Raw genomic sequence first — 23,053 nt, 5'->3', positions numbered from 1 at the left:
ATGTAAAAATAATTAGGAAAATGCAACTAATTCAAACTATTTTCATACAACTAGCAAAAAGTTTGAAATAGAAATATACAAATTCCAAGTGTCAGTTCAGGTTTATTGATGCACAAAAAAACAAAGATTCCAGTAGTTAAAAACTAAACTGCTACTTAAGATTCAGTACAGTAGGAGAAACGGTGAGGTATTTAAAAACAGAAACATTAAATGACAGTAGAGCAGCTGAAACCTATGAAGCACAGGACAGATACATGCACCACATTTACTCAAAAACCCAACATACTTCGTTCTCTCATAAGCGTATTAATGCCAGCAAGAGTTTTACACAAATATAAAATCATGTCTATTTTTATACTAAAAAGTTAAAACGTCAAAAGGCTTCAAGAAGGACACTGGTAAGAAAAATAAGTCCCGGGGTAAAGTAATCATTAAATGATGACGTTACTCGCTTGTGCTTTTACCATGGTTGGGAGTCATGTAAACTGGTGCTATAGGTTCTACCCCTAATATTTAATAAAAATTTAACATTTCAAGATAAGACTACAGTATAAACACAAAAATCAGTGATGGAATAATACATCCAGGCATGGTTATTAGACCCAGACTTACATTCGCAGAACATAACATTTTGACTCAATTGTTAATATTGTTAACTATCATGTCCTATGAGAAGAATTACATTTTTAATCTTCATTTAAAGAGAAGGTACTCTGGTTTGGCTGTTGTTTAATGTTTCCCAACCACCAGGTGGCAGCTTCCTGAGCAGTGCTTCAGATTGACACTAGAGGACAACGTAGTCATGGCGCAATACAGTAGGACAGAGGTTTTTCCATAACTGTTTCATATCAGTTCATATCTCCAGTAGTTAATTTCTAAATAGATTTTGGAAATCAACATCAACTGCACATCATATTATATTACTGCTTGTGAGAAAAGCAATACTTTACATTTACCATAAACATAATATAAATGTCAGTCATTCGCCAGACACAGATTAAGACAGTATTACCAGGCTAAAACTGACCGATTGGCTGAAGACTTGGTTAATCACTATTTGCTTAGAATAGTCTTTACTTTATATACTAAATTATTTAATTTTTTTTCTGTGCAGGTCATCAGGAATTGACTAATAGTTACGTTTTAGGATAAATAAAAAATAATTTTGTAAAAATTAAAAACACAATAAAACATTAAAAGAGGTTAAAATAATATTTCAATAGATTTGATCTTACAGGAGTAGTATTTAAGAGGTTGACTGTGTGTTCCTTTCAAACTTTTCACACAGTTAGGATGGGTTGGGCTCAGGCTAAGGTTTCTTCTGGGATAGCGAAGGTTTTCAGTGAGGCATCACCTCTGTGTGCAGTTAAGCTGCCTGCACACTAGAAGATTTTAAGGCCGGTTTTCTAACCCATATGATTTGGGAGATCTGTTGATAGAAGATGGATCGAGATGGAATGATTAAAAGGCTCAAACGATTAAAACCATCTTTGAGTTAAGAAAATGTAGTGTGTGGCCAGCCTTACTCTTACTCGTGCTCCTGGACGACCACCTTTCAACAGAATTTAGACTATAGCCCCTTTCACACTGCGATTCCGGAAATGTGTCACGGGGTAATGTGTCCCGGCAATTGTTACCGGGTCGCTAGATTCTGCACATTCACACACAACCCGTAAAGGTCCCGTAAAGACACATGACATCACGATGTTACATGTAATGTACGAGTTGAAAATGCTAGTCACGTTAACTTTCTCTTAAGCTAGCGAACGATCTCAGTTTCAGCACGGAAAGTGAGGAACTAACTGATCTCTGCTTCATTACAGTTTGCACACATTTTTTTTTTTTTTTGCAAACACTGATCTGCCTTCAAAACACCTGGTAAAAAAGTTGAGCGACAATGTGCGTCATCTCTACGACACACGGGTCAATCCCGGAATCTATCCCAGGACATGTTTGCATTCACACAGAAGGCAACCCGACAATGTTACGGCAATTTTCCGGATCCATAACCTCAGTTACACAACCTCCCTTTTATCTTCAAGTAATCCTGAACAAGTTGGCTAGCTGGTTCAGGGTTGTTTGATTAAAGTTAGAGCAAAATTCTGCAGAAAGGTAGTTCTCCAGAAGAAGGATTGGCTGCCCTTTCAGACCAGTGGTTTTCAGTCCCACAGTATTGTATCATTCCAATTCTGGATGTCTTTCTTTACCACATTTGCTCATTTGTAAATGATCCAAGACCTGAACTGTTTCAGATAAGGAGACATCCAAAACGAGGTACTTAAATGGACTGTTCCCTGAGTTACCGTCTTCTGCCGTTATGTTCAGAGAAAGCACGTGCTTGCTGAATCTAAACAACTCTCATTACGTTGATTACGTTCTGGGATACACTCCAAAATGGCGGAAGATGGTAACTTGGGGAGAATAATTGCTGAATAAACTGTTATTATTGTTTTCTTTGCACACAAAAAATTGTCCTTGCTACGTTTCTGTGCATTGATCATGGTAATTTCATTGCTCTTTATGGAGGGTCAGAACGCTTTTAGATTCCATCAGAAATATCTTAATTTGTGTTCCAAAGATGAATGAATGTCTTTCAGGTTTGGAATGACATGAGGGTAAGAAATTAATAACAGAACTTTCATTTTTGGGTGAACTATCCCTTTAAGGACAAGAATTGACAAGTATTAGATGACAATAAGGGTTCAAATAAAAGAACCTTGAGGTTCTCAAGAGTGCTATAGATGCCATTGGATGGAATGGAGTTGAGAAGGCTAAGAACAGGTGTGAACTCCAGGCTGGTTAACTAGACGATGACATGACCAAGTCAAGCTCTTTTGCATCTTCCTGGCCACTGGTGAGACCACAGCTCCCAGAGAGCTCGGGGAAGTGGCTAGCCCTGCCAGAAGGAACAGGAGAGCCAGGAGACTGGTTGACCCCCTGCTTTTTAGGAGGAACAGGGGCTGGATTAATCTTTTCCGCCCTAGGAATAATTGGTGAGCGGATCCCTGGTGAAAGAACCCCTGGGCTCTTCCCCGTCGGCGAAGAGGCTGCGGCAAGGCTGCGGTAATCAGTGCCAAAGGGGGAGCTGTTGGACGGAGGGAGTTTACTTGTTGCTTGTTGGCTCGTGAACCGTGACAGCACCTGAGTGACAGTGTTGCGGGCAATCTGCTTTGCAGTACAATTGTCTGGAGTAGTAGGAGCAGCTGCAGTAGGAGACAAGTCTCGAGGTGAGTGGACAATAGATGCTCCATGATGCTGCTCTGCCTCAGCTTGCTGCTGAAACTTGTGGCGTGCTGCTTGGAATCGCTGGTTGATGCTGGCCTGGTAGGAGGATGGATAGGTCGGACTAGAGCAGCCTATAGAGGCCAGACGCTTGGTTAGTACTGGGGATGAGCAAGGAGATGAGCTAAGGGAGGACGAGGCAGGACTGCTGGGGGAGAGACACTGCAAGGCTCCACTTCCTCCAGGGAGCACTACCCAATTGTCTGCTGATCCCATTTCCTTGCACCTCTCGTCTGCTGGAGACTCTGGTTCTCTGGGAGTGTGGTGGCCATTTAGCTTGGGTTGCGGAGATGATTTAGATGCAATGACTTTGCCATCGACTTCTGTTTGACTAAGAAGAGGTGTGATCCCTGTGGTTGCTTTCTGCACAGTTTTTACCTTTTCTTCATTGTCTTTTTCCAGTGCCGCCTTTTCTCTTTCTTTCATTTCATCCAACTCTTTTTTTAGGCTATTGAACTTCTCCAAAAGCTCCAGATATCGTTTTTCTTCCTTCAGTAGTTTCCCTCTCATCTGCTCGCGCTCTGTATCCAATTCAGCTAGCTTTCTCTCAGCTCTCGCCTCTATCTGCTGAGCATGAGCGTGTTCGCTCTCCAGCTCTCCCTTTAGGGTTTTGATGGTACTGCTCTCCTGTTCCAGCTGGCGGCTGAGCTCTGCAACACGCTGGCTCTCCTCCTCTGCCCGTGCTGTAGCCTTCTGACATTCTTTCGCCAGTGTCGAGGATAACTGTTGCTGCTGCGCTAAATCCTCCTCAGCTTGATTCGACAGGACTGACCGCTCGTGTTCTAAACGCTCGACTTGAGCCCTCTCAAACTCCAGCTGTGAAGAAGAAAAGCAAGAGATGTCACTTTAAAACTTCAAAGATATTATTAAACTCAGAGGGTTAGTAACACTACGTAGACAATATCAAAGATGCATCATACAACTGTTCTTGAAAATATCTTGTTTACTTGCTTGTTTCTGCCTCAAACAATACTTATCAATATATTTAAGACTTTAGGACCTTACAAGCATACAGAATGTGTGAGAGCTTTGGTCAAGCAACCAAAACAATAAGAGTGTGAGTGTGAGTGTGTGTTTGTGTGTGTGTAAGAGAAACTTAGGGCAGGGCAGGGCAGGAAGGGCCTTTTACATAATACTGCAGTCTGTACTTTGACCTTAACATCACCTTATCCTAAACCCATAAAAAAAAACACAAAAACACCATGGAATGCGCGAACACACACACACAAAGGTGGACAGACTCTTATGCACCACAGTCCATAAAACAATGGAGACTTTCCTCTCTAGAAAAGACATCTGCGGCAACAGTTACACAACAAAGCCACACAAATTCTGCTGGCACAGGGTGCTGTGTTTGCTTTTATTTTGCAGTTTATGTTGTATTTATAATGCCACAGCTTGAGCATGTGTATATATTTTGGTGGCGTTGCCTGGTTACCTGTTGCTGAAGTCTGTCTCGTTCCTTCTCCAGCATGGCAGTGATGTCATCACCCGCAGCATTGTCTTGAGCACGCCGTCGTTTCTCTTCTTCTAAATCTGCTATTACCTACAGGCATACACACATTCAAACATCAGCTCAAGAAAGATGACTAATTATGACTACACCACCTAATAAACTGTGGCCATATATTATATTGTTTGAGTTAATAACGTTTGAGTCAAATTAAATCAGTCACATTAAGTTTCTTATGTTTATGAGCATAATTAATATAGAAGCAAAAAAATAAAGATTGTATGGTCAGAAGATCAAACATTGCTATTCAGAGATCTGAACCCTTTCAAAATATGACTCGCCCAATGTACATAACAGAGAGAATAGTTGTTTAATTTTGGATTAATCTTTCATACAATGTTGAAATAAATGAAATTAAATAAAACCTTTTTTCAAAGAACTGAATGAACCAGTTCCATAAGCATACATTTCAGTACATTCATTATTGAATGCAGTATTAGTTACTTTTTATTTAAAGTAATACGTTACGTTACTTTTGCATTACTTTCTAAATCTGGGCTGGGCTTGCTCTTTTGCTTTGAATATAAATTCACGTCTGTACAGTAGAACACAGAAGAAAGAAAGTTCAACGCTCTTCAGCAATAAAAAAAAGAAAAAGAAATGTTAGTTTATCTGGTGTAATTTTGCTTTTTAGTATGGTTTATTTGGATCATCGAAGGTCAGCAGCAAATAGATTTTATAAAATGGGATTAAACACAAAGGATATTTGTATTATTTAACACATTTAATTATTGCAGCTTTGAGCCATATTCTGAGTTGCTTTTAACTATTTTTATTAATTTTGAGGAGTTTTTTTACGGTTAGTTTTTTTGAGTGAGATGAATTAATGTATGTTCACATTTATTCTAGAACTAAAGTAACTTCTTACTCCTGATTTCACTCAACAAGGGGACAGGAGAGATTTCAATCAATAAATGAAAAAAAAAAAAAAAAAAAAAAAAAACTGACGTTGCTTATTTTCTTGTAAACTAAAAAGTAATGCGTTACATTACTAGTTACCTGAAAAAAGTAATCTGATTACATAACTCACATTGAATGGACCACAAAACCATAGCCAACAATGCATCACATAGGTCAAAATTATCAATGTTTCTTTATTAAGTATTAAGTCAAAATTATGTTCCATGAAGATATTTTGTAAATTGCGTACTATAAATATATCAAAACGTAATATTTGTTTAGTAATATGCTTTTCTTAAAAGTTTATTTGGACAAATTTAAAGGCGATTTTTTTCAATACTTGAATTTTATTGCACCCTCAGATTCCATATTTTCAAATACTTGTATATTGGCCAAATATTGTCCTATCCTAACAAACCATACATAAATGGAAAGCTTATTTATTTTTCAGATTATGTATAAATGTAAATTTAAAAAAAATGTACCCTTATTACTGGTTTTGTGGTCCAGGGTCACAAATAAAAGTACCGTACTTACATGGAGCTTTGATAGCAAAGCCATAGAAGAACCATTGTTGGGTCCTTAAAGAACCATTTTAGTGAACAATTCTTAAAATAACCATTTTCTTTGTGTTAAGAATATTTTCAAAATCTACACATCCTGTTTTCACTATAAAGAACCTTTTGTGGAATGGAAAGATTTCATGGCTTTTAAAGGTTGTTCATGGAACCACAGGGTGCCCATAAAGAACCTTTATTTTTAAAAGTACAGCCTTCACATAGGAGTCTAAATATACAGCCTAGGTAGGTAGCTCTGATCTCAGTCTTTGTCTCTCACCCGTCTGTGTCTCCTCTCTGCAGCAGCGAGCTGTTTCATCATTTTCTCCTTCATGTTGGTGCAGTGGGCCATCACTAGCTTCAACACTCCCAGCGGGTTCAGACACACGGGACTCTGCTCTCCATCATCCTGAGCCTGAGTCAGCTCGCTGTCTCTCAGCAGAGCTATGAAGGGGTCACGAAGGCTGTAATGTCCATATCGTTCTTGTACAAATGCATCTCTCTGTTGTGCCTAAAAAATGTCAAGGATAAGAATAAGAGACTGGTTTCTGTTGTGATTACACAGCAAGTTCACAGAATGACTGATTAATACCTAACATTATGTTTGCATATGGCCATGTGTTTTTATGAGAGACATAAACAGAAAACGGGATTTCTAAACACATTGTGATGCAATTACAGATGGTCACTATCAGATCTATTTTCACAAGACATAATCACAGCCCTGACCCCCACCCTGACCCCTCCACTGCAGGCAGGTGTTAAACCTCCCCTGGGCTGAAGAAATGAAGAGGGGGGCTCACATCACAAAAGGCCCAGCTGTAGGGGGTGTTGTTCACTAGTCATTGTGCATCTGTGTACTTGTGTGAGGGCTGAAACGGGGGGCAGTGTGACTAATTTAGGAGGGATGGGGTGGTTTTACGAAACAGATCAGCAGATGGGAGACACAAGCACACTAAATTCAGGACTGGAGACATGTGGTTTATTTTCTGGTTGACACACATGCTGGAACCTGCTGTATTCCTCTGCCCTTATCATGCTGTTCTTCCATCCGCTGCATTCTTCTGTTTCAAATCATAGCTAATTCCAAAAAAAAAAAAAAAAAAAAAGGTAAAAAGTAAAAATACTAGTACCACTAATAGTCAACATTTAAATTTCATAGTATTGTGTGTAAAATTATTGTGGATATATATATATATATATATAGAGAGAGAGAGAGAGAGAGAGAGAGAGAGAGAGAGAGAGAGAGAGAGAGTGTGTGTTCTGGCATGAAACTCTAGATGTGCTGCAGAACCAGCAGCACCATTGCAGATCTATTCTATCAAGACCAAATACATTAATAATGTCATGTACATTACCATGCCAATCCCTTTCGAGAGCAGTCATGACAGAAAAAAAAAAAAAAAAAAAAAAAAAAAAAAATATATATATATATATATATATATATATATAGAGAGAGAGAGAGAGAGAGAGAGAGAGAGAGAGAGAGAGAGAGCTCTCAGATTTCATCAAAAATATCTTAATTTGTGTTCTGAAGATGAACTAATGTCTTACAGGTTTGGAACAACGTGATTGAATTAATGATAGAATTTTCATTTTTAGGTGAAATATCACTTTAAGCTGATTAAATGATTAGTGAATTCCAGCATACATAATCAGAGATAAGTCTGTCATTTCCCTGGAAGATCCAGTTGTCATTTTGATTAACAATTAACAATTAACACACACACAAAGATATGCACAGATTAATTGACCCCAGATAACAAGAAGTATAGAAAATAGACAGGGTGAATATTAATTCAATTCCAGCTTTTACTTTACCGGCTCATATGATGAAGGCAAAGGTCATCTAAATATAAAAATAGATGCAATGACAATTAAATGCACATTTACAAACTAATATGCCATATTGGTGAATTTGGATAAATAAAAGTGTCCAATATACAATATGATACTGTGAATTACAGGCGAATAATCATGAACTCTAACGTATAGATGACGCATACACATTTGGAATTTTCATGAGCACGCCTTGTGTCCTCCTTAAACACACCAATGCAAACAAAAACATAGACTTTTATCTCCTTGATCACAAGTAATATTTAACCAACCAGACTTCAAGAGACCTCAGCTTCCGCCGTTTCCATGATTACTATCTGTGATCATTCAGTCTGAGACTCAAAATCTTTTAATAACACAGAATCACAGAGGGTGTGGTGTGTACTGGGCGTGAACATCGGCATATTGATCTGCACAATGCGGCAGATGTAAGCACAACAACCATTTAAATCCAGGCTGTTAACACTAATATACATTTTCTGTTGATAAGTCTCTCTGTATAAAGCAGAAATTCATAATGTACATCTACAATGAAGCAGTGTGAGTGTGTTAAGTGTGTCTCAGACCACCAGGCTGGATAGTTTATTTGTTTAACTTCAGCTTTAAGCAGTGTTGCATACTACTCAACATCATTAAAGAAAATTACAGTCCATTTCCAGCCATAGAGGCTTTCATCTGTGGCCCTGCTGGCCTCTGAGTGACCTTATCCAGAGATCAGAGAGCGACACAACCGAGGGAAACAGATGAGACAGCGACAAGACAAACATCACTATTAGTACTGCTCATAGCCTCATACTATGGGTTATATATTTGATCTAATATACTAATAATAAAATTTTGGGCTGTAACTTACCCTACACAATTTGTGCAAGAGACATAAATTATATGATATGAAGAATGATTCACTTTGGCAAAAGAGCAAAGAACCACCTGGAACACTTTTGCAAATGCAAAACACTGTCCAAACAACCAATATTTTGATATATACTGAAGTCCAAAAATAAAAAAAAGATTTTATTTTTAATGAAAGAAATCAACTTTTACCACTGGTAATAATAAGAGTGTTTCTTGATCACCAAATCTGTATATTAAATAAATATGTTTGCTAAATTAATAAATGAATACATCAAATGTAAATATATCAGAACAATTTCTGAAGGATCCTGTGACACTGGGATCCTGTGATTCAGTTTTCATCACAGGAATAAACTACATTTTAAATAATTGAAAATTACTATTTAAAATTGTAGTAGCAATACTTTATAATATCTGTTTTTACTGTATTTTGATCAAATAAATGCAGCCTTGGTGAGTAGGGCTGGGACAATACATTGACTCAAAATATGCGCATCGATTCGTCGACCTGTTTTCATGAATATAAGAGATGGCCGGATCAACATTCTGTCCAACGTTATATAACCAATCCACGGGTTTTTCTACATTGATCTTTTTTTGGCGGCTGTCAAAGCCTTATTTGATCGGTGAGTGATGTAGATTAGAATGACTGCTGCGCCTGATAGGGCGCGTACGACAGAGAGCCCCGGCTGCACGCGCACTCACAGTTTTCAAACAACACGAGCGCTTCTTGCTCTCTCTCTCCCTTGTGCATATTAATCAAAATCATTAAACACGATATAAAAAGTGCGAAACACCAAAGTTTCATGTGCGCTCGTGCACTCACAGTCTTCAAACTACACGAGCGCTGTCTTGCTCGCTCTTCCTCGTGCATATTAACCAAAATCATTAGAAACAATAGAAAAAGGGCGGAACGCCAAAGTTTCACGTGGAGCATTCTGACATTTTTTTTTCTCCTTAACAGGCTGCTGGCTCCCACTGTTTATTTAGTTTTTTTTTGGAAAAGCACTCTCTGTATTAGCTTAAAGCCCTCAAGTTTAAATTGGTTACCTTATTCTTTCAATTGCTCTAAAAAGTATTTTGGGTGACCTTTTTTTATTGAATGCTAGACATCAAGTTGTTGTTATTTTTTATACATCTGAAAGAAGAACTTTTTTTCAGTAAGCTAGGCCCTATGTGTTCAGTAAGCTTGTTTCAGTAAGCTATGTGTTTTCAAGGATTCAAGGTTTTATTGAATGCTATCTCTATACAAGTGCAAAGTAATGCATTCTTAGTCTTTTATTTTGTAATTTTAAGAGCAATAAACATATATTGCAATGTTAAGGAATTCATGTTTTTTTCATTCAGATATGTAAATCAACATGTATAAATTGTTAGTAAATTAATGGGGAGATAATCGAAATCGAATCGGTCTGAAAAATTTAATCGCTAGATTAATCAATGCATCGAAAAAATAATCGCTAGATTAAGCATTTAAAAAATAATCGTTTATCCCAGCCCTATTGGTGAGCATAAGAAACTTCTTACTGACACCAAACTTTTGAATGGAAATTTTTGAATGAATTTTATTTGACACATCTGAATTAAATATTTGACTTCTTAGTAATATAATAATATTTTCCGGTTGTAAACAAAGCTTTGTTGACTGTCTCTCTTCACATCCAGGCCAGACACACACCCACACAAACAATAACAGGGACAGACAGCACTTACACAAACTAGAAAATGCCTTTCCCACCAGAAATCCAGCTACTATATTTAGCCCTGTCCGTGTAAAGATGTTTAGTTTGAACATACTAATTTCTCTGCACTATTAAAGATTTCACAGTAAATTACTGGAACGGCTGCCATTCTTACAGTAACAGCCTAATAGCTCTGCAGTTAATTACAGTTCAGGACATCCTGTAATATATATTACTTGAGTCAGCACAGTCATTTTTTGTTGTACATTTGTAGGTGGACTGCAACAGAATTGCAACTCAGTAGCCACTACTTCCTCAAAAGCGGACATACAACTTAAGTTTTCAAAAGAGTTTATTGTTAGAAAAAAACTAATGAGAATAGCAGGTTTCTAAACATAAGACATTCAGATTTAACTTACTATCTTAGCTCTAAATAATAACTATTTATATAATCCCTTTAAGTCCCACTGCTCATCCAAGGATAATTAATTTTACTTTGTGTATGTTGCTGTGAGATTAGTCATATATATTCAGGACAGAGCAGGACGCTCTTTGTGCTGTTGCTGTTTTTAATCAAGGTCTTGCTGATCTGAGGTGCTTACCATCGGAGAGACAGTGGAATAAGAAGACTTCCTGGAAGGAAGTTCACACAGAAGGAATCCTACATCCCTCTAATCAACCCACAAACACACACTCCAGGCAGTTCAGAAGCTTTCTCTGTGAGTGAGTGTGTGTGTGGAAATGAGTCACATTTAGAAGGTAAAACATGGGCTAGACATCCTCTCTACTAGGACAAAACAAACAAACTGGCTTGTTTAGTCTGTTTGGACTGTGATTTTAACTGGGAATTCCCTATTCATGAAATTCCCCTTTCAGAGACCTGTGAACAGACCTGATCGTCCTATATAAGGCTTAGATGATGAAACGGCGAGCGAGTGAGTCATACTAACGGCTGGTTTCCCGTTTTAACCACCAGCCCTCGGGATACTGGCTCCTCCATTACATCAGAAAGAGCCATGGGAAAATAACTCAGAAGGTGGAGCAAAAAGCGCTGCAGTTGATCTGGAGGCTTTCAAAACATCTAACGTGACTGACACCGTTCTCCCAGCATGCACTGCTTCTCTACGCCTGGGATATACAGGAGATTCTGAAGTAACTGAAGTGTGCGCATACATACATATACATACACACACACACACACACAACGCAACATTCATGATCAAAGACTCAAGCCCAAAGGGCCTCTCAAGGTTCCCTCTGTGACTAAAGCCTTTACTGCCCAGGAAGAAAGTCAAATGAAGCTTTTAAAGACACTGACAAAGACACACACACACACACACACACACACACTTAATATCTTGCCAAGGGCTGAGCAGTAAAAGAAGCACGCTTACACACTAAGGCGTTGTGCAGACAGGAGACAATAATCTGATTTCATAAATCTGCCTGAAATCTGTAGACCGCAAACAACCACCAAAAAAATAAAAATAAAAAAAATAAAAAAACATGTCAATGTGTTATTTGCAATCTGATAATACATTTTCACTATGTACTGAATAGTAAATGTGTCAATTTGTCAGTGGTTTTGGACAGGTAAATAAGGCAGATGCACCAGACACTGCTGACAATATCCTTCAAAGTAGTAGTGAATTTACACTATTGCTAAAAAAAAAAAAAAAAAAATACTGAGAGAAAGAAAAAACTATATTTTTTTTCATCAAGAATGCTTACAATTAACCAAAAGTGGCAGCCAATCCTTTAACATTGTTACAAAAGATGTCTATTGTAATAAATGCTGTTCTTCGGATTGTTATCAAAAATCTTGCAAACAAAAACTTTTATATATAAAATTAAAATTCCCCCCCCAAAAAAAAGAAAAAGCAGCACACTTTTGTATCATATTAGAAATATATACTGTGGCATATTAAAAGGATTTCTGAAGGACACTGAAACCCAGCTTTGCCATTACAGGAATAAATTTGCGTAAATCGCTAACTTTGCAATTGTCTGACTAAACTGTTTCAGACAAAACTGTAAGCAGATCATTGGCAAAATGACCTTAAGATTGACTTTGGAAACCAAATCAGATTTGTGCCCAGTGTGAAAAAAGCCTATTCATGTATATTATATGTTGACTGAACAAATCACTGTAAAAAGTACAGATGTGTCTGTAAAAGAAACTATGTACTGTGAACACACTATAACCAAATGTAACTTTCACTCTCAGATCAATGTAGCTTCTCCGTGTTGTTTTCAATGTCCCACAAACTAATCTCATACTCAAGTGCAAAGAGTCAGCAGCTGATCAGCAGGTCACAGTGAGACACTAGCGCAGCTTTAGTGGCTGAACCCCTCGTCTCATGTTTCCATCATTTCCTACACACACCCCAGAGCTCATGTGAAGCTGCTGCACTCTGTTATTAACGGCATGTTAACTCTTTAACTACAGCATAAGACAGAATAATTACAGGCCTAATAAAACACACACACACACACACACACACACTATATATATCCAGAGGGAACACTGTGGGCTTCTGTTGTGTGTCAGTATGAGTACACGCAAAAATTAAGTTCATTTGTTCCAGTTTTGAGGAGTAAAGACTCAATTGAGCGCAGCTGATTTAATTTGTGTGCTTATCAAAGCATAAAATGAAGTGGAAGAAGGAGAATTAAGTGAGTAATGATAAAGAAAGCTGTAGGGCTGGGTTCTGTGCTAACACCTGTTTAAGAGTTAAGAAGTAACTTTTTTTCTAGATAACATTACATAAATGTTTTTAAGTTAATATGTTATAAATAAAATATATTGATAATATTTTTAATAACTTTAAAGACATTCAACAGCTGAAAATGTTTAGGGTAAGGGGATAGAAAATATAGAATAGATAATATAAATCAAAAAAATTATATCTATGGAATGCCCCCACAAAAATGTGTGTGTGTGTGCGTGTTTTACAGGAATAGCACTGCCTGCCATTGTTCTCCTGTCTGCCGCTTTCCTGAGTACCCCCGACACACTTCCTGTGGTTCCTGACCACTAGTCCACACCAAACACTGATCATATAATGCCTGTTACATAACACAAATCTATACACATACAGAGCTGAGGAGTATGTGTAAAAATATAACATCTGAAATCTCACAACTGCTCAAAATTCACCTTTATTAAAGTTGAAATATGTCATCTTTTCAATGCAATGTTTTCTCCCAGCTTGTTGTTCTATGTTATTCTATGACAACTCGCTCTCAACTAGCCCCATGCAGCAACATTAATGAGTTTAGGGCGAGTTTAGAGTTTTTGGTTTGTAGGCAGGGTAATTGCAAAGGAAACTTGTGCCGCGTTTCCACCGAAATTACCCGGAACATTTTTACCAGGAACTTTTTTTCCCAGGAACTTTTTTCCCCCCAGACCTGTTGCTTTCTGTGTTTCCACCGCGGTGTAAAGTACCGGGTAGATTAGGCAAATAGACTGGTGACGTAGGTCTGCGCGCGTTTCTCAATACAAAGTACTGCTGATTTGTTTGTTTTTTTAAAGTACGCTGATTTTGGACGTGCATCCTCGGTAGTTAGTTCAGACTTTGTGCATTCGACTCGGGAGTGTGATGTCCGCGACGACGCAAGTCCGGTAAATCTATAAACAGCAGCGTACTTGATAACTTCAGTCAGCTCGTCTTGGCTACTGCAATTTTCCTATTTACAATAAAACGAAATGGGATATAAAATACCACTGCCTCCTTTGGTTTTCATTTAAGCATAATAACAGCTGCAGAAATGTACTTAGTTCAGGGATATGTGTATATGCAGCCATTACAATGAAACGAAATATTATATAAATTTGCCTTTTTTATTTTCATTTTAACATATAGATAAATTGAATACAGACCAAAGAAAACCTGTTAGATTTACCCCGCAGCTGAATTATATGTTATGTTTAACCACTAAAGACACATCAGAGCCAGCGGCAAATATCAGAAGGTCTAGCCGATTTGAGGCTGCATCTCGGCGGATACATGAGGACTGAGCTCCCGCTGATTGAGTGGAGCTCACCGTCGCAGAGATCGGCGAAACACATTTTTTAAATAGGCACGGTCTTTATAAATAAACCATAGATTTGCGTTTTAAACAACTACATTCTCGCCTGAAATACTTTTAAAATTACATTTCATGACACAATAACAGTAATATTTGAAAATGATCCAAATAAATGGTGGTTGAACTCAACCAATGCTGCGTGAACTCAGATGGCTTTGGCTACTGTTATTTTCCACTCAGTATATTTACAATAAAACGAAATAGGATATAAAATACCACTGCCTCCTTTCGTTTTCATTTAAACATAATAACAGCTGCAGAAATGTACTTAGTTCAGGGATATGTGTAACGTTATATACATCCATTACAATGAAACGAAATATTATATAGACTTGCCTTTTTTATTTTCATTTTAACATATAGATAAATTGAACACAGACCAAAGAAAACCTGTTAGATTTACCCCGCAGCTGAATTATATGTTATGTTTAACCACTAAAGACACATCAGAGCCAGCGGCACATATCAGAAGGTCTATCCAAGGTGAGGCTGCCTCTGGGCGGATAGATGATCACTGAGCTCTCCCTGATCGTGTGGAGCTCACCGTCTACGAGATCGGCGAAACACATTTTTAAATAGGCGCTGTCTTTATAAATAAACAACAGATTTGAGTTTTAAACAACTACATTCTCGCCTGAAATACTTTTAAAATTACATTTCATGACACAATAACAGTAATATTTTGAAAATGTTGATCCGAATAAATGGTGGTTGAACTCAACCAATGCTGCGTCAACTCAACCAATCAGGATGTTTAGCGCCAAAGTCCCGCCCCCGAAAGTTCCTGAACTTTAAAAAAGTACCACCTCGCCAGCAGGGACTTTCTGGGGGGCATTTTTTTACCCGGAACTTTTATTTAGTTCCTGGTTCCTGCGGTGGAAACACACCAAGTACCGGACCAAGTCCCTAGTTCCTGGGTAAAGTTCCTGCGGTGGAAACGCGGCTTTGTTTGGCCACAAGCTTTGGCAACATGCTAAAACATACTAAGCCAAGCTAGAAACAAGTTAAAACATGGTAACAATGTGCTCAAAAGCGTTAGCAATACCTAATACAATGCAAAAATGTGCTATCAACATACTAGTTGCATGTATTGCAAGTCTTTTTTACTTGTTCTCTGTTGGTTTCTTATGAGTATACTAAAATCTAATGGGGTTTGAAGTTGTGTAATATTGCAAGAATTGCATGCATGAAGTTTTCAGATTTTTTTTCTTGCCAAACTTTACTTAATTCTTGACACAGTTCAGCTGTACATGCATGCATGTGTGTGCTTTTACCCTGAGTGTGTGTATGACTACATCTTGTGCTTCCAGTTCTCCTTCCAGAATGCTGAGCAGCATGAGAAGTTCAGCTTTACTGAGAGTCTCCACATTCATCCTGCTGCCCTGTAACAAACAAACAGATGAATTCAGTGTCTGGGCCCTGAAGCAAAACCACTGATTTACAGGTCTGCCGATATAAGTCAATGTTTTAGCAGGTCATGTTCTGTATAACTGTACTGAGACCAATGTAACAGGATCATACCACACACACACAGACACAGATCAAATTCTCTGGCCTAGAAACGCAATAAAGTTCCACACATTTCACCAGTGAATCACTCTTGATCTGAAATGACATCTGTGTGAGTCTGGCATTCATGAACATTAAAACACATGCACAGCAGTGTTCGGCGTCTCTACATTGTGGTCTGGCTCTCCATCAGACCACATAAACGCAGGAAGCTATTAGCATATCAGCACAGAGGTCTCCAGTGAACGAGATCAACTGCTGTACTGTAACGGATTCCCTCAGTCTAGTCACTCACACACACACACACACACATTCAGTGACCAGTTTGAATGCTCTTGTGAATAATTTCTCTGTTTACTGCAAGTGACACAGACAGATCTGGATTCGGCTGCAGTGTAATGGATGGATTTCTTAACCATTAAGGTTTGGCTTGCTGTGTCTGGGTTCTTATTTCCATTTATATTGGAGTGTGTGTGAGCAGAAGGACAGAGGAAAACCTGCCAAACACCCAAACCCAATCTGTGTGACCACTGATTTCTAAAATATTTGTGCAAATTATGATCATTCTGTATAATTAGCCTACTCCCTTAACCCACAGCTGAACATCATCATCATCAACAATGCTCGATTGAATGACTAACGTTCTAAGGGTGTAGAATAATTTTCATAACTGCACAGTTAGTTTCAGGTTTAATGACCACATTGCAGCTGAATATTTTTCCACATTGTTTCCTGACAATATACTTAAATGTGTTGTGATAAACATATGTTAATGCAGTAACTGTGGAATAATTGATGAAGAACAGAAAATGAATGCACCTCTCAGGTGTAACATCCACTACATGTCACGCCCCTGGTCTCATTAGGGTGAGTTTTCCCTCCATGTGTTCCATGTCCCATGTTAATTGTTTCATTCCTTGCACCTGTGTTGTCCCAATCAACCTGCCTTTATAAGCCGTGTCCTTTCAGTTCAGTGTTGTTGGGTCTACCAGTTAAGTACGTGTGGCTTCCTCCTGTTCTCCATGTTTGGATTTACCCCTGTGTTGGATTAATAAAGACTATTTCCATTATCCTTGGTTCTGTGTTCCTTCCAGCAGCATACATAGTGTGACACTTCATGTTGTGGCTTTATTACCATTTATATTCAGAATCATTACCAGTTATTCCTTACAAGGTACCATTCAAAAGTTTGGGGTCTTTAAGATTTTTTTTAATGTTTACGTTTATCCAAGGCTGAATTTATTTGATAAAAAATACAGCAAAAACAGTGATATTGAGAAATGTTAATACAATTTAAAGTAACCGCTTAAATTATTAATATTTTAGAATGCAATTTATTCCTGTTATGGCAAAAGAAATTATGCTGATTTGATGCTCAAGAAAAAAATTCTTATTATTATTGACGTTGAAAAAAGTTATGCTGCTTAATATTTTTGTGGAAACCATGATCTTTTTTTCAGAATTCTTTGATGAATAGAAATTACAAAAGAACAGCATTTATTAAAAAAAAAAAAATAATAATAATAATAATAATAATTATATATATATATATATATATATATATATATATATATATATATATATATCTTTATCTTTATAACATTAAAATTGCCTTTATTGTCACTTGATCAATTGCAGATTTTTTTCTTAAAATAAAACCTTACTGACCCCAAACTTTTAAATAGCAGTTTATATAAAATAATGTAGAATATGATATGTTAGGAGGGACTGCTTACTAATGTGCACAAATCATGCATCTTATTTTTATCACATAGCTTTAAAACCTTTCACAATAACTTTTTCAATCAATCCCAGAATCAAAACCTAATTAAATGTGTCTTTCTTAGGTGTTTTTCCCCTAAGACAATTTAATCAGATCACTTCCACATATTATTCAATTTGGTTACATGTCAGTGTGTTACTAGGATGACAAGTATTCTATTTTTTTCCTTCTATTGAATAGAAAGTTGCACAGCTTGACCAGACTTAATATAATCTCAGGTCAATGATGTCATCCAGACATTACTATCCCACAGTAGATGGGGGCTGTTAATAGAGCCAGAGTATGCGTGTCTGTGTGTGTTAAAACTGGAATTCACTTTTATAACTCACGCAGTATTACCACTGGAGTTTGTGTGTATGTGTCTGATTTGATAGGCTATACACCTAATATTTTTCATTAAACCATGGATCCAGAAACTGTTATTTGCTTAGTTAAGAGTTGCATGTTCGGTTTTATGACATCATTGACTGACGCTTTTATAAATTGCTCTGGTATTAATGGTGTGACCACAAGTGACCACATCGCATGCAAACAAACACTTACTCAGACAGAGACACAAACGGCCTAAAACATATTTTCTTTTCATTTTGTGTGTATAGGGTCGGTAAACCCATTATTTACGTCCACTAAATCTATATAGGAAACAGACAGCATTATTATTCCCGTAAGAATCTTCATCCTGCAGCATCCGGTAAAAACACTATCCGTGCAGATCACGAGTGCATCCTTTCTGCCTTCATTTCCTCTCAAGAGGACCTATAAAAGCCACACGCACTTATATTGTTTGTGTGAGAGTTGGACAAACACAGGTATGACAAGTGGAAATGAAACACTGCAGCTGACAACCTTCCAACATCAGAATCTGCTCAGGTTCTATCACCATTTGGATTAGGAAATACTGTCTGTGATCATTTCATGTTTTATTCAAAATGCCAAATCACTAGCTGTCCCTTCAGTTGGACTTCTGTTTGGTTTATTAAACACAATTAAACATCAGGTCATTGGAACCAGAGTCCTCTTGCATGCTTAACAAAACCTGTAGCAACAGACTAACATTTTTTGGTTCACAGCGTGATGGTTTCGTCTGGCCAGAGGAGAACTGGCCCCCCCGACTTAACCTGGTTTCTCCCAAGGTTTCTTTCTCCATTTCTGTCACTGACGGAGTTTTGGTTCCTTGCCACTGTTGCCTTTGGTTTGCTTAGTTGGGGATGCTTAATTTCTGGCAAAAATTGTCAGCTTGATTGCAGAGCCACTATCTGAACTGAGCTGGCCGATGGATGTTTAATCTCAACTAGCCAGGATATGTCATATTAAAGCTATATGTGAGGTGAAGAGTGATATTTATTACTTTATACTTTATTCTCAAGAACAAGATGGGAATGATTCATAAACTAATCATCTAGACCAGTTATGTAAACTACGGATTCACTGGAAAGATATGACTTTAAAGTATGGACCATTTTCATGTGATTTTACTTCATCAGTGCTTGAAAATGTATAAATGCACGGAGAAAAGAAGACTATATCCCATCTTTAAACTTCCTCCTTTTGTGTTCCACAGAAGATAAAAAAAAATCATACAGTTTTGGAATGACATGACAATGAGTAAATAATAACTGCCTTTATAGCATCTTATGCTAAGAACAGACCTTTTCTTTTCTCTTCTCTCATCTCACTGAAAACTCACTAAACCTCAGACTTAACCCACAGCTGCTGAGGGCAATCCTTAAAAGAAACATCAGACCACAGAATAATGTCAGCTTGCTTTATGAATCATTAGCAGTAATGAGAGAGCGGGACATGTGTCAGATTGGTGTGCGGTTCACGGCACCGCTCTGATGCCGTAACCCCACATTAAACCTGTACAAGCCCAATAAAACCATTATCTGGCAACAAACACAATCTTCACACAGCCACAGAGAGTGTGAGAGCGGGAAAAAGAGAAACACTATATGGATTACACAGACCGAAAGGAATTCCAGGAATTCCCACCCCCCACACACACACATTAATCAAATATTAACAGAAAGAGACTCCAGACGAGACTGTAATGCATACTAATTCATCTTGACTATATTAACAGCTGATCCAGCATCTGCTTCTCCCTGTCACTGACACATCTTATTAACACAGCTTCAAAAAAATTCGAGATTCTGAAGCAGGATTCAGATCATAGAAAACAACAACAACAAAAATGTCACAATGCAGAATGATTTCAGCTATTGTATAACACTTGCATAAAAGCAAAATGCAGTGATTTGGCACATTATAGTAAACCAAACCCGTTAACCCAGCTCAAACGAGGTCAACATACTGTATCCTAAACTCTAAACTCAAGATGGACTGAAGCGCTGTGTTTTTTAATGAGCATAGCTTCCTCATTGCTGCAGATTTGCGGTTCTGAAGTAAATTTGTATAGAGCGGGCATCAAACAAACCACCCAGTGGTTACTAAAGTGACAAACCATGACTTCAGACTACTGCTGTCATTGACATTATTGCTAAAAAATGTTTGTTGCTCTAAGCACTGATTTATTTACAGCTACTGAAGAGCAAAATCTTCAGTCTTTGACGTTATATGGGCCACACTCTCAAACTGAAGGAAAACTGGCCATTAACTGGATACATTAGACCTGAAGGAAAATCTGCAAAATAAAGCAAGCTCTTCTTTGGTGCAATTACGTCCTGACCCGAGAGAATGTCTTCAACCCAGCTCTCAATTGACTGATTCTGACATGCCAGTCAAAACAGAGCATTTCACCGCATACAGGCTAGACAACATTTTTGCTCTTCAACCACTGACAAACACTCACATGTCTGCTCTTTAAAAATCACTGCTTGTTTGATTCAAATAAACACATCAACTGAGTGATTACATTCAGATTAACATTTTAACAAATGTGTCCAAATCTCAGGCAAACGTATCTGAAAGCAAATCCATTACGAGAAGAAAAAAAAGTGTCCGCAGATTCTTAAACACTGGCACAAAGAATGCTACAAAACAAAAATAGGATAAAGTTAAAGATCAAGGATAAACGCTATCACAAAAAACAATGTGTCAAATATTTTTTACCTATATGAGCTAGTTAAAATCATAATAGGTGAAAATGGGAAGAGGGTGAGGACTGGTACTTTGTGCAGATATTATGTACTGTATGTGCATTGTGCAAGTTTATACATTTATTTTTTTCATAAATATCTGGTGTTGACTAAAACTACACACACAGATATAAGCCTTATAAGATATATTTAATAAACTAGCCTAAAGTACACAGTAAGTACATTTTCATTAGTAATAGTTCTTTAAAATATACACATTTAAGTTCATGTTAATTTAATACATGTTAAATTCTACCTATTCTGATTATCCAAGTGAAAGTGTTGCTGTTTCAGGAACTAATAATGGCAGGTGAAGATCTGTCCCATGTTTTAAGAATCAGTGCATGGTTAATCTTTTATAAGCTGTGTGATTAGCAATAAGAGCCATAAATCCAAGTCCTGCTTAGCAAAAAAAGCACTTCTGTGGATATCAGGTTTCCTGTTGGACACAAAGCTTTCCTTTCAGTGTTTAAAAAAAAAATCACTCTGAACATTTGCTGCTAAACAGGCAAATCAGTGCACTTCTCAAATATGTGAAGAACCAACTATCAGATGTCTGACATCAGCCCGTACAAACAGATACAGGGACAAAAGACTGTTTGTAACACTGTGTTACATAGCATTTAGTGAACATAAAATAAAGCTCATACAACTAATTATTTAGTTGTATCTAAATCCATAAAAACAAGTCTAGTGATGCTGCATTAAGTGCACGAGTATGAAAGAATACTGTGTGGCTAAGAAATCAGTGTTTATCATATTTAAAACCGATGTGCACATGTCATAATATAGCGAGATAATGTACTGGAAATCTATCCTGGGATCTCATGAGATTCACTCTTCCACTCCAGCACACTCTCCCGTTCACATTCACGCCCTCTATCATTTTCAAAAAAGAAAATTCCATGAAATATTCATTGGAGTACCTTCATATGTGTTTTTACTCGCTCATCAGTCCTCGCGGTCAGAATTATCCCAGTTCACGGAGTTATTTCTCACTTTCGCTGCTGCTGGTCGTGCTACTGTCCCGGCCGAAAATATGGACCACTGCCACTGACAGATCGTTCAGCCAATAGGCGGAGAGCTCTAGCCAGAATGATCCGTTCGGATTGGATGTTATAATGTAAGGGGAGGGGCTAAGTAAGCGTCGGTTCAGTGTCTTTGTCTACGGTTGTTTGTTTTACATGCAGTTTATTGTAGTGATTTGAGTACATTACTGTTCAAATGCCAGGGTCTCTTTAAAGGTACATTTTATTTTGTATCGATAACTATGGACACATTACTCGTTTTTGAGGTAAATGTTTTACAGACATTCATGAAATATTAATGGCACGATTTTATACGTCTAAAATGTAAAACATCCTTACTTTTTATAAAAACCAAAATATTGATGATATTTTCAAGCGTAAAAACATATATGCATTTCTCAGACCCAATACGTATTACTCTTTAATGCAACCGGATGTGTTTCTAAATACTGTCTAGCTATTAGTAATGAGTCATGGCAAAGGTGAGCTAAAGCTAATAAATGCGCCTTTATTTGAATTTCAGTGAGTGTTAATAAGCTCCTCCTAACTTCATCTATGGCGCCCCCTCATGGACACAAACAGGGAAAGACATCAAATGACTGTTTGGAAAGAGTGACTGGCAGGATATTAATTTCACCCCAGGAATATTCAAGTACTATTCACAAAACAGCTAGTTACTAGTCTCGACTTGCACAAGCATGAGGTCATCAATGCAGCAGGCATATGGAAAATGAAAAATCTTACATTCAGCAGAAGAAAGTTTCCCATTACACTGATTTTGTCATGAATAAAGGTGATCTGAACCCTGATGTGTAAGTTGTGGCATTACTTTTGCCTTAAATGGCTTGCCTATCCACATCCTTCTGATCCCGATATAAACTGTATAAAATCATTTTTGAGAATGAAACATTTTCA

The 23,053-nt window shown here is 37.5% G+C and overlaps 1 protein-coding gene across 1 annotated transcript; it reads right to left on the bottom strand.

The window, feature by feature from the left end:
• Window positions 1–82: 82 nt before the first annotated feature.
• Window positions 83–22,179, bottom strand: LOC127963327 (CTTNBP2 N-terminal-like protein). Its single transcript, XM_052563173.1, has 5 exons — window positions 22,037–22,179; window positions 15,995–16,102; window positions 6,533–6,763; window positions 4,721–4,828; window positions 83–4,098 (listed from the first exon to the last, which is right to left on the bottom strand). The coding sequence occupies exons 1-5, from the start codon at window positions 22,040–22,042 to the stop codon at window positions 2,800–2,802; spliced, it is 1,752 nt and encodes a 583-aa protein (XP_052419133.1). The 5' UTR covers window positions 22,043–22,179; the 3' UTR covers window positions 83–2,799.
• Window positions 22,180–23,053: the final 874 nt, after the last annotated feature.

This window comes from Carassius gibelio, chromosome B8, assembly GCF_023724105.1.
Source record: "Carassius gibelio isolate Cgi1373 ecotype wild population from Czech Republic chromosome B8, carGib1.2-hapl.c, whole genome shotgun sequence".
Lineage (NCBI taxonomy): Eukaryota > Metazoa > Chordata > Actinopteri > Cypriniformes > Cyprinidae > Carassius > Carassius gibelio.
The sequence above is the reverse complement of the archived record's forward strand: the minus strand, read 5'-3'. Positions and strand labels throughout refer to the sequence as shown.

Excerpts from the sequence above, each read along its gene's own strand:
- LOC127963327 (XM_052563173.1), bottom strand. Across the intron at positions 4,829-6,532 it reads CAGAGAGGAGACACAGACGG|GTAATAGCAGATTTAGAAGA; the intron begins GTGAGAGACAAA and ends GTATGCCTGTAG. Across the intron at positions 4,099-4,720 it reads GAGACAGACTTCAGCAACAG|CTGGAGTTTGAGAGGGCTCA; the intron begins GTAACCAGGCAA and ends TCTTCTTCACAG.